At 46.6% G+C, this 22,802-nt stretch overlaps 1 protein-coding gene across 1 annotated transcript in view; it reads left to right on the top strand.

The window, feature by feature from the left end:
• acap2a (ArfGAP with coiled-coil, ankyrin repeat and PH domains 2a) overlaps positions 1-22,802 on the top strand; it is a 220,598-nt gene that overhangs the window by 134,803 nt on the left and 62,993 nt on the right. Inside the window, exons 15-17 of the mRNA XM_079875651.1 lie at positions 2,997-3,202; positions 9,729-9,798; positions 9,880-9,974. Of these exons, the coding sequence (XP_079731777.1) occupies positions 2,997-3,202; positions 9,729-9,798; positions 9,880-9,974 (371 nt within the window). The remainder of the gene's footprint in view (positions 1-2,996; positions 3,203-9,728; positions 9,799-9,879; positions 9,975-22,802) is intronic.

The raw sequence follows: 22,802 nt of genomic DNA, 5'->3' as shown, positions 1-22,802 counted from the left end.
CAAACCATAGTAAATCACCTTGCATAATTCATTTAAATATTCTCCTCCCATAAATTTTGCATCTGAAAGGGAAACTCCTACAAATGCATATCCAATAAGGTCAGCCGCAAAAATAACCTTGTCCATGCCTTTTCTGCACTAATTTTTCACTGCTCGTCTTTAGTAAATCCTGGAAGTAGTTTTTTAATGCCAAAATAGGGTTTGTGATGGCGCATAAATCTGGCCCTAAGTGTCTTTAACTACTATGTACTAACATTTAAATTAATCATTTGATGCAATGCACTTATTGTGTACATACTTGTTTTTACATTGTACTTATAAAAAAATGCCTGCATGTAATTACAGCTATAATTACACTTTTGACTCTTCCCTTATACCTTAAAGGGGTGATGAACTGAGAAATCAAAGTTTCCTTGAGCTTTTGACATATAAGAGATCATCATACTATAATAATATCCTGTAAGTTTCAGAACTGAAAACTACCTTGTTAGTCCAATAAAAGCTTTTATAGACATCAGGCTCAGCAAACGACTCGTTTTTCAAAGTGGGGAACAATGACGTCAAAGAGGATAAAACACGCCTCCACAAAAGAAGATCAACGCCTACTTCAACACGGCCTGTTTAGCCCCGCCCACCGATTCGCCCAAACATGCTAAATAACATAGGACGACATGATAATTGCTACCGGATCGAGCTACTTCCAAGCAATAAACATGATGTTTACTAAATATTGTGCAGTGCCTGTTTGTGGAAGAAGACAGTCTGCATAAGCTTCCTTCGGATTCCAGCATGGTTAAACTTTATTAAATCAGTCAATCACAATTTCCCGACACGGATCTGCCAGCAACATGTAAGTAACCATGTGTATTCTAATGCCTGATCTGCGATCAGTGATTTCGGTGTAATTATTCAAGTTCAGATATTTCTCTTAAAATCGTTCAATACTGTTTATGCATCAGCGACTAAACGATCAACTTCACATAATTTCTCGTAGTATTATGAAAATAATCTTTTTTTAAACTGTTATTAAATTATATACAGAAAGCGATCAAAGAACGATCCCTTTCCATTCGGAAGCTGTCAATCAAACAGCACAGCGCGAGCCGCGAGAGCTTATCTGGACACTTGCCAAACTCGTGATGAAATAATGACACTGTTACACTACACAACGAAGCTCTTACTGTGTACTCACATCGTGTTTGCATTGTGATTTGGAGTAAGCATTTGTGAGAGTGCAAAAATTGCGTTGCAATGATAAGATCTTTATTCACGCGATCAACAGACTGTCTGTCATCTGCTCAGTCAGTGCTCATCATGCTGCAACCTTTCATGTGATGGAATAGATTTAAATATAATGCTTTAAACGATACTTTTCACGATTTGTTAATCTCGATAGCTGTAATAGTAAAAACGTAGTAAAAGTTTTCGAGAGAGTTCCTATAATACTAGCTATTTCATTGCAAGCATGTCAGCCAATCACAGCAGTGGGCGTTTACACTGCAGTCTCACAGCAGACACGCCCCTTAAAACGGAGCGTTCAAATCTGAGGCAGAAATCAGGCTTGGAAAAATGGCTTTTATTTATAAATTATGACAATTTTTTATGTAAAAATCATACTAACATTATAAGGGCACCCCAGGCAACATTATAAAATAATAAAACAATCCAGTTCATGACCCCTTTAACCCACCCTTAAACCTAACCATACCACTAAACCTGTCCCTAACCTTACCCATATCCCAACTCAATATCAGCAAAAGTGTTTTGCAATGCAATATGAACACAATAAGTACATTGTTCTTATTTTTTTATTTTATTTTTTATTTAAGTTCATTATAGCTACATGTAAGGACACCAAATATAAAGTGTAGATTAGATTAGATTTTTCTAATACATAAAATAAGAAAGCTAGACCAGAGTTATTGTGGGCTGAAGAATTTAATGAAGGCAGTAGTGTAGCATAGTTCTTCAGCAGCAATATTATCATATCAGCCTTCAAATAATCTTAACACAGAGACTGAACTTTACACCTGAAGACAAATGGGCTACAAACAATACCGTTACGATCTCCCACTAGGGATCTAATGAACTTTTAAAATATCATCATACTGTATGACCCCTTTAAAGCAAAAAATGAAAACATTGGTTGGAGGAACAGCAAACCAGTAAGAGATTCAAGGGTAAGAGAGAACTTAAATAGAGGAGGGCATGTTACACTGTAGTGAAATATGTACTAGTATTTAGAAACACTGTAACTTGGAATGCAGATTCTTTAGGGTCCTGATCACCCTGTATCAGTTTATGTAACAGAAAATTGATGGTCAGCCTTTCATTACCGCAAAAAAATAAACCCTGACAGGGGCTTCAGTTTATTTTGCAAGAATGACCTGTACATTATTTTACTTATTACACATTTAAAAAAATACAAAAGGCTATCATGGATAACATTGAATGTTAGGAAATGTGGATCACCAAATACTGTGATTGACAGTCAGAATCAAGTATTGCAGAGAGCCTTTTAATAATATGCTAATAAACAACTGACTTTACATTATCCCTTATGTAATGCATACCCAACACGGTTATTTTATGGTACAGAGCACAGTTTATCTCAAAAGATTTTCACTCCTGACTAAGTTGTTCCTCAGTCTAACTTCTCTTTCAACCTGGCCAAGGTAGTGTTTAACTGGGTCATCAGCTGGTTTCTCCAGCAAATAGGTAACCAGCGAATAAATAACCAAATCCCCTCTAAAACCAACCAAAAGACAAGCCTGACCAGCAAACCATCTTAGGCTGGGTTTTTTTTTTTTTAAACAGGGTAATATGAAAGAGTGTATAGAAAGTTAATTGAAAGTTAACCTTGCCATGTCTGTCAGGAAATCAGAATCCTTTCAACAAGATTATAAGATTGTATCTGCTATTGAATAACCTATATCAGACCACTACTACTAGACCACTATTATGTATCTAAAATGAATATATTTCACATACTGTAGAGCCTGGACAGGCAGTCATCAGCATCTATGGGCAGTCTAGACTCAGGCTGTGAGTTGCTGAAGCCAGTTAAAGGCGAGAGTGCTCTACAGAGGGTGCTGGCCATCACTGGGAATGAGTTCTGCTGTGACTGTAGCCAGAGTGATCCTCGCTGGGCTAGCATCAACCTTGGCATCACGCTCTGTATTGAGTGCTCAGGCATTCACAGGTACTGTCACAGTGTTTACATGTGAGGTCTGCATGTGGTCCACTAAAGTTAAGACTACTGTACAGTTGTCTTAAAGTGATCTTAGAGACTGTTTGGAATACAACACTGCTTACTGCTGTTCAAATGTTAACTAACTTAAGTTAATTGCTTTTCTATCTCTCTCTTTTTTAAGGTTAAGGAAATTTAATAGACATTTAAAAATGTATGAATGTCATTGTACCATACTAACAAAATATCAATCCAAGAATTTGTTTTAAAGAATAATTGCTTGTCTAAGACTAGTCTCACTATAATAATATTGTGAGAAATTATTGCAATTTAAAATAACTATTTTCTATTTCGATATATTTTAAAATATTCAGTGTCACATGATCCTTCAGAAATCATTCTAATATACTGATTTGGTGCTCAAGAAACATTTCTCATTATTAATGTTGAAAAAACACTTTTGCTGCTTCATATTTTTGTGGGAACCATGATACACTTCCATTCAAAAGTTGGAAGTATGTATGATTTAAAAAAAGAAAGAAAGAAATTAATACTTATATTCAGCAAAGTGTCACAATACGTTTCCGGTTACTTGACTGTAACCTTGTTCCCTGAGAAAGCGGAACGAGATGCTGCGCTGCTTAGCGCATTGGGAACGTCTTTAAACGTGACCAGCTGTGAATATAGTGTGTAAACACGTCAATAGAATTGACCCGGAGGTAGCCTCGGTCGGTGACGTCATCGGCGCGCACCCGCGACACAAGGCTATAAATAGATGAGCCACAGGTGCATCGTCAGATATTTTGTTTGAAGAGCAGTCCTGGGACATCATCAGCACGGCAATGCAGCGCAGCATCTCGTTCCGCTTTCTCAAGGAACAAGGTTACAGTCAAGTAACCGGAAACGTTCCCTTTCGAAAGCTACAGTCGATGCTGCGCTGCTTAGCGCATTGGGAACGAGAATGCCCACGCCGCCGTGCTTGAAGGTGTCTGGACTCCTTACGGTTGTGTAGGTGTGCTTACAAGAACGCAAGAAAGCCCTAGACATTAGCCTGCAATGTCGACTCAAGGACGTGAAAGCCCGGAGTGGCATGAACATCCAAACTATAAAATCTGATGAATGTGTGCGGAGAGGATCAGCCTGCCGCATCACAAACAAACTGCAAGGGGGCACCTCTTGCCAAGGCAGCAGAGGAGGCGACCCCTCTGGTGGAGTGAGCCCTTAGACCCGTTGGCGAAGCGTGGCCGCGCGCCTCATAGGCAAGAGCATCCCTGACCCAATGTGACATGGTCTGCTTAGTGACAGCAGCCCCTCGGTTGCGGCCCCCATAACAGACGAACAGTTGCTCTGACTTACGCCACTGACTAGTGCGGTGGACGTAGGCCTGAAGAGCACGAACTGGACACAGTCTAGGTGGTCTCTATTGTTGCGGCGGCGTGAATGGCGGAGAGCAGAAGGCCTCAAGAGTGACAGGATGTACAGTCGATAAAGGCACCTTAGGCAGGTAATCAGGATGAGGATGCAAAATCACTTTCACCATTCCTGGGGCAAAGTCCAAGCAGGATGGCGAAATCGACAGAGCCTGCATATCCCCAATTCTTTTCAAAGAAGTTATTGCCATAAGAAAAACCATCTTCAGAGTCAGAAGTTTGTCAGACGCTGATTCTAGAGTTTCAAAAGGAGTCTTAACCAGACCCTCTAGGACTACTGCTAAGTCCCATGATGGGATATTGGTTTTTATGGGAGGCCTCAGTCATCTGGCCCCACGAATGAAACAAGTGAGCAGAGGATGTCTCCCGAGTGGCACCCCGTCAACCAAGGCGTGGCAAGCCAAAAGAGCGGCCAAATAAACCTTGAGAGTGGCGGGGCATGTGCCTGTTGTTAATTTTACCTGCAGAAAATCCAGAACTGAAGCAATCTGGCAGTTGACCGGATCTGCATTATGTACAACACACCACCTTTCAAAGATACTCCATTTGTTGGCATAACTCTCTCTAGTGGAGGAATCCCTAGCACTTAGAATGGCCTCAATAACGGCAGGTGAAAGCCCAGTGTCCCTCAGTTGGTACCCATCAGGGGCCAAACATGAAGGTTCCAGAGGTTGGTCCTGGGATGGAACATCGTGGCCTCCATCTGAAACAGAAAGTCCCTCCTCTCCGGAATCGTCCATGGATTCGTCCATCGTCCGCCGTTGAGGAGAGATATTATCTCGGAGAGCCAAACTCTGGCTAGAACTCCTGAGAGCAGAGAAACTGGAGGAAACGCATACAGGCACATTCTGGGCCATGTGTGTGCCATCGCATCCAGACCCAGGGGCTGGGTGACTCAGAGAGAAGTAGAGGGGACATTGCGCTTTCTGATAAGAGGCGAAGAGATCCACCACCACTTTGTAAAATCTGGTCCAAATCTGTTTGACTACTTCTGGGTGGAATTTCCATTCCCCTATCGGTAGTTTCTGTCTGGACAGTAAATCTACTCCCACATTCAGGTGCCCTGAGATGTACACTGCCCTGAGTGACAGGAACTTTTCCTGGGCCCAAAGAAAGATCTGCCTCGCTATTCTGTTCAGATTGCGTGAGCACAAACCTCCCTGGTGATTTATGTAAGAGACTGCCGCTGTGCCGCACTAGGACATGACAGTCTCTCAACTGAGGGAGAAAGTATTTCAGGGCCAGAAATACAGTCATCAGCTTGAGGCAGTTGATGTGCCAATTGAGCTGATGACCCTCCCATTCCCCTTGAGCTGGACGACCACTTAAGACCGCTCCCCAACCCATCAGGGAGGCGTCTGCCGTTAGCATTCTGCGACAACAAGACGCACCTAAAGTGGGACCCAAAGCAAGGAACCGGGGTCTGAACCACATAAAAAGGGAACGAAGCCGCAGCGCATAACCCTTACCATAAACATGGATTTTAGAAAGTGCACGAAGCGTTCAGCGCGTGACTTACCATAAACATGGATTTTCAGAAAGGACACAAAGAACTCAGCGAGTGCTCTTGCCTTTATTTGCCCTTGGGGATTGTATAGTTGAAATCCCCCGTTTTGAGCCACAACTGAAGTGGTCTCATGCGCAAAAGGCCTAGAGGAATCACTGTGGATGCAGCTGCCATGAGACCTATGTAATGTCCTGACCTAGCCAGATGTTGCTTAGGGTGTTAAAATTGGTCTTGACTCAAGCGGGAGACAATTGTGCCCCTGATAGTGACAGAGTCCCATTTAACCCCAAGCATGTTACCCTCAGGGCGGGAGAGAGTACGCCCTTCTTGGTGTTGAGAAGATGAGCGTAGATCGATCTCAGTGTCGAAGCGCAAGCTCTTAAGACTGGGCCAGTATCAGCCAATCGTCTATGTAACATGGCTAGGTCGAATGGAGGGACCCGATATTGGTAAGCTTTGCCCCCAAAAGCAAACTTGGGAACCTCCTGTATTGTGGCAATATTTCTATATGAAAGTATACGTCCTTCAGAACGATCATGACGAACCAAACGTGATGTTGAATTTACAACACGATCGTCTTTACAGTTAACATCTTGAACTTGAGGGCTTTAACTGTACGTTTTAAGCCTCGAAGATCGAAGATTGGACGCAACCCCCCATCCTTCTTGGGGACCAGGAAGTATCTGCTGTAATAGCCTGACTCTCTCTCTGGAAGAGAAACATGTTCTATGGCCTCTTTGCTCAGCAGAGATTGTAGCTCTTGTGACAGTACATGCGCCAGTTCCGGTCTCACGGAAGTGGATACCACGCCGTTGAAACGCGGAGGACGATTAATAAATTGGATTCTGTATCCTATTTGTACTGTACTTAATACCCACGCAGAAAAACCTGGCAGAAGTTTCCGCGCTGCCAGACTCTCTGAGAGTGGTATCAATTTAACACTTCCTTTTGAGGGGATGTCAGATGTCCCGTGTCCTGAAAGACAGCAGGAAGCAACAGAACATCTAACATTTTGCTGGAAACCGCTGCCCCCCGAATCACCAGAGGTTGCGAGGAAGTACAGTGGTTTTGTGAGGGTGTCAGGTAAGAGCTGTTTGATTTACATGCCTTGTCCCGTCGGGGCACACCCCCACAGACCTGAGACAAACAACCCTCAGGATTTTGTCTTAGGTCTATTATGAGTTTGCTGAGTGCAACGAGCAGGTCCCCAGTTTTTACAAGGGGGAGTGCAACTCGCTACACTCTGCTTTTGAACCCTCCTTAAATGACGATGAGCAAAAAGAAGAGAAGCAAGTGTCTCTTCGGACTGGCCCATCATCGTATAACCACACACCCCTGCACCCTTGATAGTCTTAATACATCGAGGGCACAAAGATGCACAAAGAATAAGGTTTTCCCTATGAACGAGTTAACGTCATGGAGATCCTCAAGGAGGGCAGTCTAGCTGTAATCCGGCCATTACACGAGTCACCACCTCGAGAACGTCTCAAACGTTTTATCATAACGAGAGAAGTGTTCGGAGTCAGCTTTAATTCCTCAGAATTAAATGTGGCCAAAGAACAGCCAGACAATATTATATTATATATAATACATACATATATAATTATATTATATAAAATATTATATATACATACACACACAATACATATCAGTTCCTAGCAATAAACACATCCCAATCAGACAAGCAAACACGGTCTGGATGATAGGCTGTGTTTAAATCTTTAATAAGATCAGCCTGGTATGCCTTTAACACAGCCATAGTGTACAACGCAGTACCAGCCTGACCGCTGAAAATGCATCTGATAATATGATCCCAGGGGAGAGATAGCCCGCGAGCGTCTCTCCAAACTGAGGCAATATCATATATCACGTGCCCTTGCACCCGCGATAGTAGAATGGCTCGATGTCGAGGACACAAGACAAATATTTACAATCTTTATTTATTTATTGTGAGTGTTTTATGAGACTCTTTGTTGTGATCAGATTAATCTGGCCACTGCACGAGCGATCGCCCCGAGCAGTTCTCCTTTTATCATCACGGGAGAAACGCTCGGAGGCGGCAAACTCACGAGATTCAATGTTCTCTGCCCGAGCCGAAGCAGCGCCGAGGCACGCTTCGGTAGTCAGGCAAAAGGACATCGCGATCTGGAGAGAGAGCGAGCGATAGGGATGCACCGTCTCTCGCTTCTCAGCCAGATCGATATGCGAGCCCCACAATCATTGTGGGCGCTACCCCTTTGAAATAAGCAAAGCGAACGCGAAGCACTTTAACTGTGAACATTCCACTGTGCTCGCAATCACCATGCTCAAATGCAAGGGTAGCATGTTCTTTCCCCAAACAAACAAAGCAGTAAGTGTGTGTATCCAGTTCTGACATAGGACGAGAACATGAACACTTTTAGACCAGCTGATTTCTTTTAACTTGAACTCTTTTCACTTATGTTGAGATGAGAAAGAGAGAAATCTGCACACTGCCAGTTTTGAACACTAACTCCTAACAAAGATCTGAAGTGAGAGAGATTGCTTGACACACATACACAGAGTGGTCTGAAAACAAAAGAGCTGACGATGCACCTGTGGCTCATCTATTTATAGCCTTGTGTCGCGGGTGCACGCCGATGACGTCACCGACCGAGGCTATATTACCTCCGGGTCAATTCTGTTGACGTGTTTACACACTATATTCATAGCTGGTCACGTTTAAAGACGTTCCCAATGCGCTAAGCAGCGCAGCATCGACTGTAGCTTTCGAAAGGGAACAGGGTGTGTGCCTAGCAGGCAGGGAGACAGACAAAGACTCAAAAGAATTTAATTCCAACACAAAGTTTAATAAATCCACACAGGCAAGATAATCCAATAAGGGCATGTAACGCACCTAATGTGAACATGACCAAACAGAAAATGAATGTGAGGGTTCAACTTATATAGCAAACACAAACGACACTAATTAATTGCACACAGCTGAAAACAAAAACACAAATGAGGAGCGGGAAAACTGAACAAGGAAGACAGTGACAAATGAAAACAACCTGAAAGTCCATGAAAAACAAAACTAACAAAACATAACTGTGACACAAACATACTTTAAATTGATCAAAAGCGACAGTAAAGACATGTATAATGTTACAAAAGAAAATGTTCTTTTGAGCATTATAGTCATTAAATAAAAAAAAAAAAATAAAAAAAATATATTATCAATGTTGAAAACAGTCAACATATATAATAATAAGAACCATTATTAATAATTGAGCACCAATAATAATTGATAATAATTGACCACCAAATCAGCATATTATAATTTTTGCTGTTCAATATTTTGTGGAAGGATTTTTCAGGATTCCTTAATGAATAGAAAGTTCAAAAGAACAGCATTTATTTGAAATATAAATCTTTTGTAACATTATAAATGTCTTGACTGTCACTTTTCATAAATTTAATATTAGAATGATTACTGAAGGATTGTGTGAAATTGAAGACTGGAGTAATGGCATGCACCAATTATAGGTCTTCCAAAAAGAACAAAATGTTTTTCAAATTCATTCACAACTTTCCACTTATTTTGTGGATCGCTTGTATTTCATTCCCCATATTTTCTTCTCAGGAGTTTAGGAGTTCACAATTCAAAGGTGCGATCCCTCACACTTGATTCATGGGAGCCAGAGTTGCTTAAGGTAAATATTCATACCATTTTGTTCTTTATTTGTCCAATATGTTCAGCTGTCTTTTCACTTTATGTTTTTTTCTGTTCGCAGTTGATGTGCAAGCTGGGAAATTGTGTCATTAATCAGATCTACGAAGCTCGTAGAGAAGAGATGGGCGGAAAGAAACCTCAGCCTGGAGACCCCAGGTATTCCCAGCCACTCCTTATTTTGACTGAAGTTCTGATAGATGTGAACCACAAGATGAACACTGCAACAATATTATAGTAATAGTAAAACTGTTGTCCTCTGAGGTCATTTTCAATAAAAGACATGATTAATGACTGGTTGCTATACAGCTGTAACAGACTCGGGCTTGGTTTTGGTTTTGAATCCATATGCAGAAGTTGTATTGAATTATTAAGTAATAAATCCAAATCAACAGGCAAAGAGATGGTCAAATATACAGGCTAGGTTCAGTGAACAAAATAGACAGTCCAAAGAGGCAATCACAGCAAATAAAAAGTAATCAAATAAACATGATAGCCAAGAAACATGCAGGCAAAAGGTCATAACAAGAAACTTTGCAAAGTGTTAGAGGAAAACATGTCTCTTTATACCTAACAAGCAGGAAGTAACTGTAGAATAAATGGAGTGTGGTCAGTGGTGAGGGCTTCCTCTGGTGGTTGGAGGGAGCAGATGTTACAGAACCCTAGGTAGCCGAGGTGGGGATGCCTTCGGCGGTTTGCTTTCATTCTTTGAAAACCAATGGCACATTCTCAGATGGTTCACCAGACCAAGGGAACAGAGGTTGATAATCCAACACATTGAAAGGGGGTGAGTCCTGTGGATAAATGGATTAGCAAATTTTGGGCATATTCAGCCCATAGAAATTCACTCCACCTCTGTTGTTCCTGAGTACAGTATGACCTGAGGTAATGTTCAATCTCCTGGTTCAATCTCTCCACTTGTCCATTAGCCTGTGGGTGGTCGTCTGAGGATAAACTGACATTAATGCCCAACAGTTTGCAAAATTCCTGCCATACCCTTGATGTGAATTGAGGACCCCGGTCCGTGACAATGTCTTCTGGTAATCCATATACACGGAACACACGGAACAAGGGAGTGGCTATTTCCATGGCAGTGGGAAGACCTTTCAGTTGAACAAGATGACAAGCTTTAGAAAAACGGAATTGGAATTGGGTAGATCTGTGACAAAGTCTACTGATAGATGTAGGGTCCCCTACCCATTCCTCAGAGGCCCTGGTCCCATCTATGAGTATGAGGGCTACAACCACTGATGAGGCGAGAATAGAATCTTGGTTATTTTGATATAGATATAGGGTCATACCTTCTGGAGAGAGCATCTGCTTTGCTGTTCTTGCTTCCAGGAAAGTAGGTAATGACCTGGTTCTTGTGAGAAGAGATAACAGAATGAGATCTTTTCAATTCAACTCAAGTCACCTTTATTTATACAGCGCTTTTTACAATACAGATTGTTTCAAAGGAGCTTTACAGTGATATCAGATATATAAATAATGCAACAGAGTTGTAACGATGCAGGCAGGAATGAAGCGGAGAGTGAATCCAATCGCAAGCACTTTGATAAACAAACAAATAGGTAATCCAGGGTACACGACAGAACACTCAGAACAGGAACCGGGAACTCAGGACGGGAACTCAGGACGGGAACAAGGAGACAACAGCAAACCTTACAACATCAAGAACTCACAAGGACTGAACTAAAACACAGGGCTTAAATACAAGGGAACACAAGCTAAACAAGATAACAAGGGGGCGTGGTTAAACTGAAACACCTGGGAAGACTAATCAACATAACGGGGAACAGCTGAACATGGGACAAGACACATGGCAGGATCACATGACAAGCAGGGAATTACATGACAGACAAGAACAAGGAACAAGACACAAAACCCACACCGTGACATAGCCCCTCCCCTATGGGCGGCTCCCGACGCCCATCAAAAAAAACAAAAAACAATAGTTCAGGAGGGTGGTGAAGTGGAGGCGGTCTTGGGGGAGGGATGGAGGGCCAGGTCCGTGCAGGGGAATGGGACCAGGGCATATTAATGGCGGACCTGGGTCGTGAAGCGTGGGCGACCAGGGCGGAGCAGGACCTGCAGACGACCCTTCGGGCGGCCAGGGAGGAGACGACCCTTCGGGCGGCCAGGGCGGTGAAGACCCTTCGGGCGGCCAGGGCGGTGAAGACCCTTCGGGCGGCCAGGGCGGTGAAGAACCTTCGGGCGGCCAGGGCGGTAAAGACCCTTTGGGCGGCCACGGCGGAAAAGACCCTTCGGACGGCCACAGCGGAGAAGACCCTTCGGGCGGCCACGGCGGAGAAGACCCTTCGGGCGGCCACGGCGGAGAAGACCCTTCGGGCGGCCAGGGAGGAGAGAACCTTTCAGGCGGCCAGGGCGGACCAGATAGTTCAGGCGGCCATGGCGGCGTGGCCATGGTCCCATCAGGGGACCTACTGCCCCCCCCCAAACTTTTCTTGGGGGCAGCTATGGGGTTATGGACCGGGACAGACCCCGGTTCAGGAACTGGAACAGACACCACCGGCGCAGGAACTGGAACAGACACCACCGGGTCAGGAACTGGAACAGACATCACCGGCTCAGGAACTGGAACAGACACCACCGGCTCAGGAACTGGAACAGACACCACCGGGTCAGGAACTGGAACAGAGACACCGGCTCGGGAACAGGAACAGACACCGGCTCGGGAACAGGAACAGACACCGGCTCGGGAACAGGAACAGACACCGGCTTGGGAACAGGAACAGACACCGGCTCGGGAACAGGAACAGACACCTGCTCAGGAACAGACACCGGCTCAGGAACAGACACAGGCTCAGGAACAGACACCGGCTCAGGAACAGACACCGGCTCAAGTGTGTGCGCAGCCCACACACACCACATGGCTGTGGCCATAATGGCCAGTGTCGCGGTCACTGAGGGCTCAGGCGGCGCATCCATGGTGTGAACAGTCTCTGGCTGGGCAGACGTGTCGTGAACAGTCTCTGACTTGACGGACTCGGAACCAACGGAACTGGGACCACCGGACTCGGGACCACCGAACTCGGGACCACCGGAACAGGAACCACCGGAACAGGCATGGAGGAAGTCTTCCTTCTCCTCCTCCGTTTCGGGGCCACCGGAACTGGGACCACCGGAACTGGGACCACCGGACTCGGGACCACCGGAACAGGCTCTGTGTTGGACGGAACCCGTGGCGAATGGGACATCACCAACCCAGAGTCGAAGAGGGGCCAGAGTGGAGAGTGGTGTCGGGACTCCTCTCGACCACCTCCTCTACTGCGGCCTCCACGGGTCCCGCGAAATTTGACCAACCGGGTCCCCTCAAAAGATTGTCCTCTCTCCCGCTCGGTGGCTGGGGAAGAGACACTGGCGAACATACTGCTGGATTCAGTGATGGTGAGTTCTTCTGTAACGATGCAGGCAGGAATGAAGCGGAGAGTGAATCCAATCGCAAGCACTTTGATAAACAAACAAACAGGTAATCCAGGGTACACGACAGAACACTCAGAACAGGAACCGGGAACTCAGGACGGGAACTCAGGACGGGAACAGCAAACGTTACAACATCAAGAACTCACAAGGACTGAACTAAAAGCGTCCTGTAGACGATGATGTTGTTCTTCTGGTGACACTCTGGTATAGCTGATTTGCATGGGTTCTGTGGACTGGGGCATGGAGAAGAGCAGCAGCTTCAGCTGGAACAGGAGCCATTTTGGTTTGTTTGGAGTGGAGGTTGTTATGAATGAGATTATCTAACTTAATAGCCATGAAGATAAACTGTGATAGGTCCATGGTTTCATCTTTGAATGCTAACTCCACTTCTTTTAAGTGCCACAACATTCCTCCCACTGTGGGCTGCTAGTGTTCTGATTTGGATGGCATATTCAGTGGCTGATCGATTACCTTGGCATACGTGCAACAACTGTACAGAGATATCCTGCCCTTCTGCAGAATATTGAAAGACATCTTAAATTTGCTGAAATACCAAAATATTTAAAAAGAAGTTTGTAACTATTGTCCCACATAGCCGAAGCCCAATCCAATGCCTTTCCAGTGAGCAAAGTCATCATAAATGAATATTTTGTAGTATCTTGACAAAATGCTTCTGGTGATTGGAAAAGTAAATTCTACATTCATGTAAACATTTTCAGCAGAACCATCAAAATTATCTGGTAGTGCAAACCTCAGTTCTAGTTGGCAGAAGTGATTGAATGCACTAGGTTAAGAGGTAAGACTGGCAATACTTTGCAAAGTGTTAGTGGAAAACATGGCTCTTTGTGGCTACTTTTAACTCCACTTTTAGACATACACCCGCAAACTTCCCTAAGCACTTCCCCTCTTGGGAATCCCCACCACCATTTTGTGCGTTCAACTTCGTCGAGTGGGACAGACCCTTGGACAATCTACTCAGCATGTACACTTCAGGCAGATCCATAGACCACAATGGCCCACACTGTTAACCCTTGCTGTAAAAAAAGCAAAAACAGCCTACAGGAATATACTGTAAATGAACAGTGCTCAAAATCTATGCTCAGAGGCTGTTTTCACAATCACACCCTATACTCTCATTCACTTTTCCCTACATTAGTTCACTAATATAGTCCATTTGACAGAGTGAATGAAAAGAAGTGAATGAATTGAGACACTGATGAACTCTGATAAGCAGAATCACTGAAGGACAGAGAAACAAGAACAGAAAAAAAAGAGAAACACAAGAACTACAACTGACTTCCAGCCACACTGAGTGTGAAAACAGTTTACAAACCAGTTTAACATTATTTCTTTTGTATAAAAGTTATTGTTGAGAATTAATAGATATTTAATTTAATTTTAATTTAATTATCCTTAATTTTTGTATTTATTGTCAACACAGTGCAACTGCTAGCAGACCTAGAGCGGCTGTCTAGCGCGCTCATTGGCTTCCGTGCGGCAACTGCAGCAGCCAACCACTGAGCCCCGCGTGACGTCACGCCCAATGGGGGGGCGCGCGCCCTCACGCGTCATCAGAGCCCGCCAGAATGGGCGTGGCTTTAGCGTATATAAGAAAGGGCTCGGGGGCTGCTCCCCTGATTTTCATCTCTTCAGCAAAGCTCTACGCATCCGGAATTCTGAGAGAAGCCGCCGCCGTGGAAACAAGCGACTAGCAAGCAGAGGAAAGCGCCTGAAGAAGCCGGTCGTCTTTACCGCCTTCAGCCATCCGTGCCTGCCACGCTATCCGGCGACAAAGTATCCTTTCACTGCTCTAAAGCTGTGTGTGTTTGCCGCTGCGACACACACTCTTTCTCTAAAAGAGCTCGAGCGTTTTTATAAAAATGCCTCGCAGTTCCTGTGGCTCGTGCCGAGCCCGCCACGTGATCTGCGCTCTCTGCCTGGGTCGAGATCATGCAGCCCTCGCTCTCTCGTCGGGAGGCTGCATCCACTGCGAAGAGCTTTCAATGTCGACCCTGCGGGCTCGACTTGAAATGTTCGACGCCGAAGCTGTCACTCCGCCTGTCACTGCTGGACCGCGCAGGAAGAAGCGCCACTCCCAGAGACCACCGGAGTCTGTGGCGGCAGTCAAGAGCTCGCCGGAACCCTGCCCTCGAGCCTTCTCCGCCCCCCCTTCTGGACGCGCAGCTGCCGGCTTCGGCCCTCACTGCCGCCACCTCAGGGGACGAAGTGGAAGGAGATGCCGCCGGTGACAGCTGCTCTATCCTGGCCTCAGACAGCGAGGAATGGTCTGGTTCGCACCATTCTGCCTCCTCTTCTGTCCAGGAATCCGGCCGGATGCGCTCCGGCGTGGATGCGGAACTAATGCGCCTCCTTTCAAAGGCCGTTGACTAGGGCTGAACGATTTTCTGTTTTAACATCGACATCGCGATGTGCGAATGAGCGATAGTCACATCGCCGGAACATGCGATGTGAAGGGTAACGTTAGTAGTACCCATAAGAGAACGGTAGCACCAGGGTAGCACACAGTAAACACGAGTTTGTTGTATGGCTTTTTGCTGGGGTGACATACGCGTTCTGCGTGCCTGCACAGTGATTGGTTCGCTGTGCCGCAGTTCACCGCGCTCACCGCTCAAAGCCAACATTCAAAAATGCGCGACGAAGAGGATCCGCCGCAAAAAAAGTCAAAATCAGCTATTTGGGACTAGCCTATTTCGTCTACAAAAAGGAGGCTGTTGACCAAAAAGAGGTAGGCTACTTTGCTGGAGTGTAAATAAAGTTGTGGATGGTTGTCTTTTTTAAACATTCGTTTATTTTTCGTGTTTGCATTTTTGAGGAAAAAACAATGTTACGTGACATTACGGACGCGACCGTTATGAAAGCGGCACTAAAAGACTGCTTTAAAACTTTCACAGAGACCTCAAACAGAAAGCACAAAGCCTTTCTTTAAAACGAATTTCGTTTTGTATTAATTGTATCTTAATTTTAATCAGTATTTCATTATCCAATTTCCTGGATTTAATAAATAAAAATTAAATATAGCAGCCAGCGCCTGAACTGGAGATTAAGCTATGATCCATGAACCGAAACTCAGCGTAAAAGGTAGCCTACTCGCCTCACACACCTAAAAAAAAAAAAAAATAGAAATATTTCTATTACCTACATAAATATCTACTTTTAAACAGAACCATTAAAAAAATATATATAGCTATATTTAATCTGTATGAAAAGTGCATTTCTCCCGATCACTGCTGCGAAGGGAAGAAGTCAGTATTGTCAACTTCATCTTTACAGAAAACACTTGTTTATTAATAAACAATTAAAATGTCTCATTGTAATATTTTACATATTATTAATCATTACTTTTGCTGGGTCTAGGTGCCGTTTACATGAACGCGTCACTGAATCAGCACAGAAAACATAATTTTTCAGGTCCTAGAACCCGAAGAACGTTAGGTCCTGCGTAGAACGTTCACCGAATTCTGATTCTGGAATAAAATATTAAGCGGCCTTTTTGTTAATGAAGCTTGCTTATTAGTGAAATTATTAATAACATGGAATGGTAATTATTGACTTTAGCCTGGATTGATGGCTCGCAATATCGCGATATATATCGCTGGGAAAAAAATATCGCAATGTATTTTTTTTTCCAATATCGTGCAGCCCTACCGTTGACCAGCTTGGCCTTGAGTGGTCGCCGCTTGAGTGATACCCGTTCCTTTGCCAGAAGGGGTCGTGAATACGATCACACAGTCTAGAGCTCCTTTTACGAGAAGGCTATACGTGTCTAAATGGTCTGTGTTCTCCTCAGGGTGCGCTGACAAAAATCTAGACCCACGTACTTGTGGGGTTTCGTGGGTGCTTTGCTTCCTTCAGGAGCTGTTGGACGAGGGCAGGTCCCCCTCCACACTCAAAGTGTATGTGGCGGCTATTGCAGCATTTGCAGTGCCAACGCGTGGCCAGTCAATAGGAAGGAACGAGTTCATCATCCGCTTCCTCAGAGGAGCCAGGAGGATGAATCCCCCGCGGCCCCCATCGGTTCCTATTTGGGATCTTTCTTTGGTCCTAGAGGCCCTGAAAACGCATCCCATTGAACCATTAGACTCCGTGGATCTAAAATACCTGTCGTTTAAAACTGTTTTTCTGATAGCCCTGTCATCAGTCAAACGTGTGGGGGATTTACTGTTAGCGCTGCATGTCTCGAGTTTGGGCCAAATGACTCTAAAGTCATCCTCAAACCAAGACATGGTTATGTCCCCAAGGTGATTGGCACTCCCTTCAGAGCGCAGGTAATCTTTCTATCGGCTCTGCCAGCATCCGGTAGCGAGGGCGATGTTAACCTCCTATGCCCTGTCAGGGCGCTGAGAGTTTACATTACACGCTCCGGCGCCTTCAGGCGCTCGGAGCAGCTCTTTGTTTCGTTTGGTGGGCGCACCAAGGGTCTCGCCGCCTCAAAACATAGCCTGTCCAGATGGATAGTGGACGCTATCGCAGCAGCTTATGCGTCTAAACACCTGCAGTGCCCTCTGGGCATCGGGGTTCATTCCACTAGAGGCATGGCCTCTTCGTGGGCTTGGTCCAGCGGGATTTCTATTCATGACATTTGTATGGCGGCAGGCTGGGCCTCCCCCTCTACATTTGTTAGGTTTTACAACCTGGAAGTTCCCGCCTTGCAGGCTAAAATTTTATCAGTCTAACAGTGTGTATGCCCTGCCCACAGTGTTCGTGCGCAGTCTACTCTCACGTGACTTAGCTCTCCTGGTTGAGCTGCACTATAAGGGTTGATGTTCTTAATATAGACCGGCAGCGCCGCTCTGTATTCCCCTATGGCAGGGGTGGGCAAACTACGGCCCGCGGGCCACATACGGCCCGTTAGGCTGTTTAGTCCGGCCCGTCGAGTATTTAAAAAATTGTCTTATGATCGTGTTCATTTTGCCTTTTTCTTGCAATACTTTGTGTTATATATATATATATACATATATATTGCGTTGCATATATTTGACAATCAGAATATCAGATATTTCATGCCATAGCTAACAAATGTAAAAAAGGAAAAATGACATAAAAGCAGATCATCATTCATTCAGCGCTGTTGTGGCTGCGGTGTCACGTAACAAGCAATGACGCGTCACCATGGAAACCAAACAGACAGCGACATAAGCGCATAGACTTGTTGCACGTTAATGTTTTTTCCTTTTTTGGAAACTTACGGAGAAAAACATGTTTGGTAACCGCTTGCACACCTGTTTAGTTTTTCCTTTGATTTGTCTGCTATTTAGTTTCTTTGCTCCTCTGGATTTGTGGATGTATCCTGACTGATTCCGTTTTTTATCGCCTGCTCTTTATCGCCCGGCTTTCGACTACGCTCCCCTGTCTGCCATGTACAGAACCCGGTTTTGTTCATTAAATGTTCTGATCTGCCTTTGCTTTTTATGTTTTATTTTATTATACATAAAATAAATTTATACATTCGTTTATTTCGTTTTTTTCCACAAATGTATGACTTTTGGAAGTGCAAATTGATGCCATATGCAGTTTTAATAAAGTTGAATTAATGTAACCTTCTGTCATTTTTACTTTTCTAAGTGTACACTTGCAGGTGTTTTGTTTCTAATTTACTGTTAGGCCCATTAAATAATAATAAGGATAAACAATATTTAAAAAGTATAGGCTATAATTATATAATCTATATATATAATCCCCTCCTTGAACTGCCACCTTACCGTGGTGGAGGGGTTTGAGTACCCGAATGACCCTAGGAGCTATGTTGTCTGGGGCTATATGCCCCTGGTAGGGTCTCCCAAGGCAAACAGGTCCTAGGCGACGGGTCAGACTAAGAGCGGTTCAAAACCCCTTATGATGACAAATAAAAAGAGGACCGTGACGTCGCCCGGTATGGCGCAGCCGGGGCCCCACCCTGGAGCCAGGCCCGGGGTTGGGGCTCGTATGCGAGCGCCTGGTGGTCGGGCCTCCCCCCATGGGGTCCGGCCGGGCTCAGCCCGAAGGAGCGACGTGGGGCCACCCTCCCGTGGACCCACCACCTGCAGGAGGGACCGTAAGGGGCCGGTGCTAAGTGGATCGGGCGGCAGTCGAAGGCGGGGGCCTGGACAACCCGATCCCTGGACGCGGAATCTAGCTCTAGGGACATGGAATGTCACCTCTCTGGCGGGGAAGGAGCCTGAGGTTGTGTGTGAGGTTCAGAGATTCCGACTAGAGATAGTTGGGATCACCTCTACGCACGGCTTGGGCTCTGGAACCACACTCCTCGAGAGAGGATGGACTCTTCACCACTCTGGAGTTGCCCATGGTGAGAGGCGGCGGGCTGGTGTGGGTTTGCTTATAGCCCCCCAGCTCAGCCGCCATGTGTTGGAGTTTACCCCGGTGAACGAGAGGGTCGCTTCCCTGCGCCTTCGGGTCGGGGATAGGTCTCTCACTGTCGTTTGTGCTTACGGGCCGAACGGCAGTGCAGAGTACCCGGCCTTCTTGGAGTCTCTGGGAGGGGTGCTGGAAAGTGCTCCGACTGGGGACTCCATCGTTCTACTGGGGGACTTCAACGCCCACGTGGGCAGCGACAGTGACACCTGGAGGGGCGTGATTGGGAGGAACGGCCCCCCTGATCTGAACCCGAGTGGTGTTCTGTTATTGGACTTCTGTGCTAGTTACAGCTTGTCCATAACGAACACCATGTTCAAGCATAAGGGTGTCCATCAGTGCACATGGCACCAGGACACCCTAGGCCGGAGGTCGATGATCGACTTTGTAGTCGTTTCATCCGACCTCCGGCCGTATGTCTTGGACACTCGGGTGAAGAGAGGGGCGGAGCTGTCAACTGATCACCACCTGGTGGTGAGTTGGATCCGATGGCGGGGGAGGAAGCTGGACAGACTCGGCAGACCCAAACGTACTGTGAGGGTCTGTTGGGAACGCTTGGCCGAATCCCCTGTCAGAGAGATCTTCAACTCCCACCTCCGACAGAGCTTCGACCAGATCCCGAGGGAGGTTGGAGATATTGAGTCCGAGTGGACCATGTTCTCCACCTCCATTGTCAACGCGGCCATTCGGAGCTGTGGCCGTAAGGTCTCCGGTGCCTGTCGAGGCGGTAATCCCCGAACCCGGTGGTGGACACCGGAAGTAAGGGATGCCGTCAAGCTGAAGAAGGAGTCCTATCGGGCCTGGCTGGCTTGTGGGACTCCTGAGGCAGCTGATGGGTACCGACGGGCCAAGCGGACTGCAGCCCGGGTGGTTGTGGAGGCAAAAACTCGGGCCTGGGAGGAGTTCGGTGAGGCCATGGAGAAGGACTATCGGTCGGCCTCGAAGAGATTCTGGCAAACCGTCCGGCGCCTCAGGAGGGGGAAGCAGTGCCCTACCAACGCTGTTTACAGTGGAGGTGGGCAGCTGTTGACCTCGACTGGGGATATCACCGGACGGTGGAAGGAATACTTCGAGGATCTCCTCAATCCCGCCGTCACGTCTTCCATTGAGGAAGCAGAGGCTGAGGGCTCAGAGGCGGACTCGTCCATCACCCAAGCTGAAGTCACCGAGGTAGTCAAGAAACTCCTCGGTGGCAAGGCACCGGGGGTGGATGAGATCCGCCCTGAGTACCTCAAGTCTCTGGATGTTGTGGGGCTGTCTTGGCTGACACGCCTCTGCAACATCGCGTGGCGGTCGGGGACAGTACCTTTGGACTGGCAGACCGGGGTGGTGGTCCCTCTTTTCAAGAAGGGGGATCGGAGGGTGTGCTCCAACTATAGGGGGATCACACTTCTCAGCCTCCCTGGGAAAGTCTACGCCAGGGTACTGGAGAGGAGAATCCGGCCGATGGTAGAACCTCGGATTCAGGAGGAACAGTGTGGTTTTCGTCCCGGTCGTGGAACACTGGATCAGCTCTATACCCTCTACAGGGTGCTGGAGGGTTCATGGGAGTTTGCCCAACCAATCCACATGTGCTTTGTGGATTTGGAGAAGGCATTCGACTGTGTCCCTCGCGGCGGCCTGTGGAGGGTGCTCCGGGAGTATGGGGTCCGGGGCCCTTTGCTAAGGGCTATCCGGTCCCTGTACGACCGGAGCAGGAGCTTGGTTCGTATTGCCAGCAGTAAGTCAGACTTGTTCCCGGTGCGTGTTGGACTCCGGCAGGGCTGCCCTTTGTCACCGGTTCTGTTCATAATTTTTATGGACAGAATTTCTAGGCGCAGCCAGGGGCCGGAGGGTGTCAGGTTTGGGGACCACACGATTTCATCTCTGCTCTTTGCGGATGATGTGGTCATGTTGGCCTCATCAAACCAGGACCTCCAGCATGCACTGGGACGGTTTGCAGCCGAGTGTGAAGCGGCCGGGATGAGAATCAGCACCTCCAAATCCGAGGCCATGGTCCTCAGTCGGAAAAGGGTGGCTTGCCCGCTTCAGGTTGGTGGAGAGTTCCTGCCTCAAGTGGAGGAGTTCAAGTATCTCGGGGTCTTGTTCACGAGTGAGGGAAGGATGGAACGGGAGATTGACAGACGGATCGGTGCAGCTTCTGCAGTAATGCGGTCGCTGTACCGGTCTGTCGTGGTGAAGAAGGAGCTGAGCCGCAAGGCGAAGCTCTCGATTTACCGGTCAATCTACGTTCCTACTCTCACCTATGGTCATGAGCTTTGGATCGTGACCGAAAGGACAAGATTCCGGATACAAGCGGCTGAAATGAGCTTTCTCCGCAGGGTGGCTGGGCACTCCCTTAGAGATAGGGTGAGAAGCTCGGTCACTCGGGAGGAGCTCAGAGTAGAGCCGCTGCTCCTCCACATCGAGAGGGGTCAGTTGAGGTGGCTCGGGCATCTTTTCCGGATGCCTCCTGGACGCCTTCCTGGGAAGGCGTTCCGGGCATGTCCCACCGGGAGGAGACCCCGGGGAAGACCTAGGACACGCTGGAGAGACTATGTCTCCCGGCTGGCCTGGGAACGCCTCGGTGTCCCCCCGGAAGAGCTGGAGGAAGTGTCGAGGGAGAGGGAAGTCTGGGCATCCCTGCTTAGACTGCTGCCCCCGCGACCCGGCCCCGGATAAGCGGTAGAAGATGGATGGATGGATGGAGGCTATAATTATCTAACATCTGACTAATTAAAAATTAACCTCAAAACATAACATGCTAAATGGGGGATATCTAGCATAAATAATGTATTGTCAGAATGTCGTCTCTCAGTTGGTGAATTTCGCGCAGACGTTGCCACAACGTATTTGCTCAGCCCGATCTCATGAAAGTGCGAATACCACGTATTGTATTTGTAGTGCTTATGATACACAGTTTTCGCGTGCATATGTTACGCACTTTACGGCATGTAATAGGCACGCACTCCGCAGCCCTAATCCTAGGGGTTTACAGTGCGTAGCATATGCACGCAAAAAACATTTTTGGCATATAAATGGCACGAGAAGTAAAATTCGTGGTACAGATATGCACTTTCATGAGATCGTGTTTCATAATCTGCTACTCATAACCCTCTGTCAAATTTTAAAACCCAGTGTGGCCCTTGAGCCAAAAAGTTTGCCCACCCCTGCCCTATGGTGTGCTTATGTACA

The sequence above is a fragment of the Squalius cephalus genome (genome assembly GCF_949319135.1).
Source record: "Squalius cephalus genome assembly, chromosome: 7".
In the NCBI taxonomy this organism is placed as follows: Eukaryota; Metazoa; Chordata; class Actinopteri; order Cypriniformes; family Leuciscidae; genus Squalius; species Squalius cephalus.
This window is presented reverse-complemented; position numbering and strand designations above follow the sequence as displayed.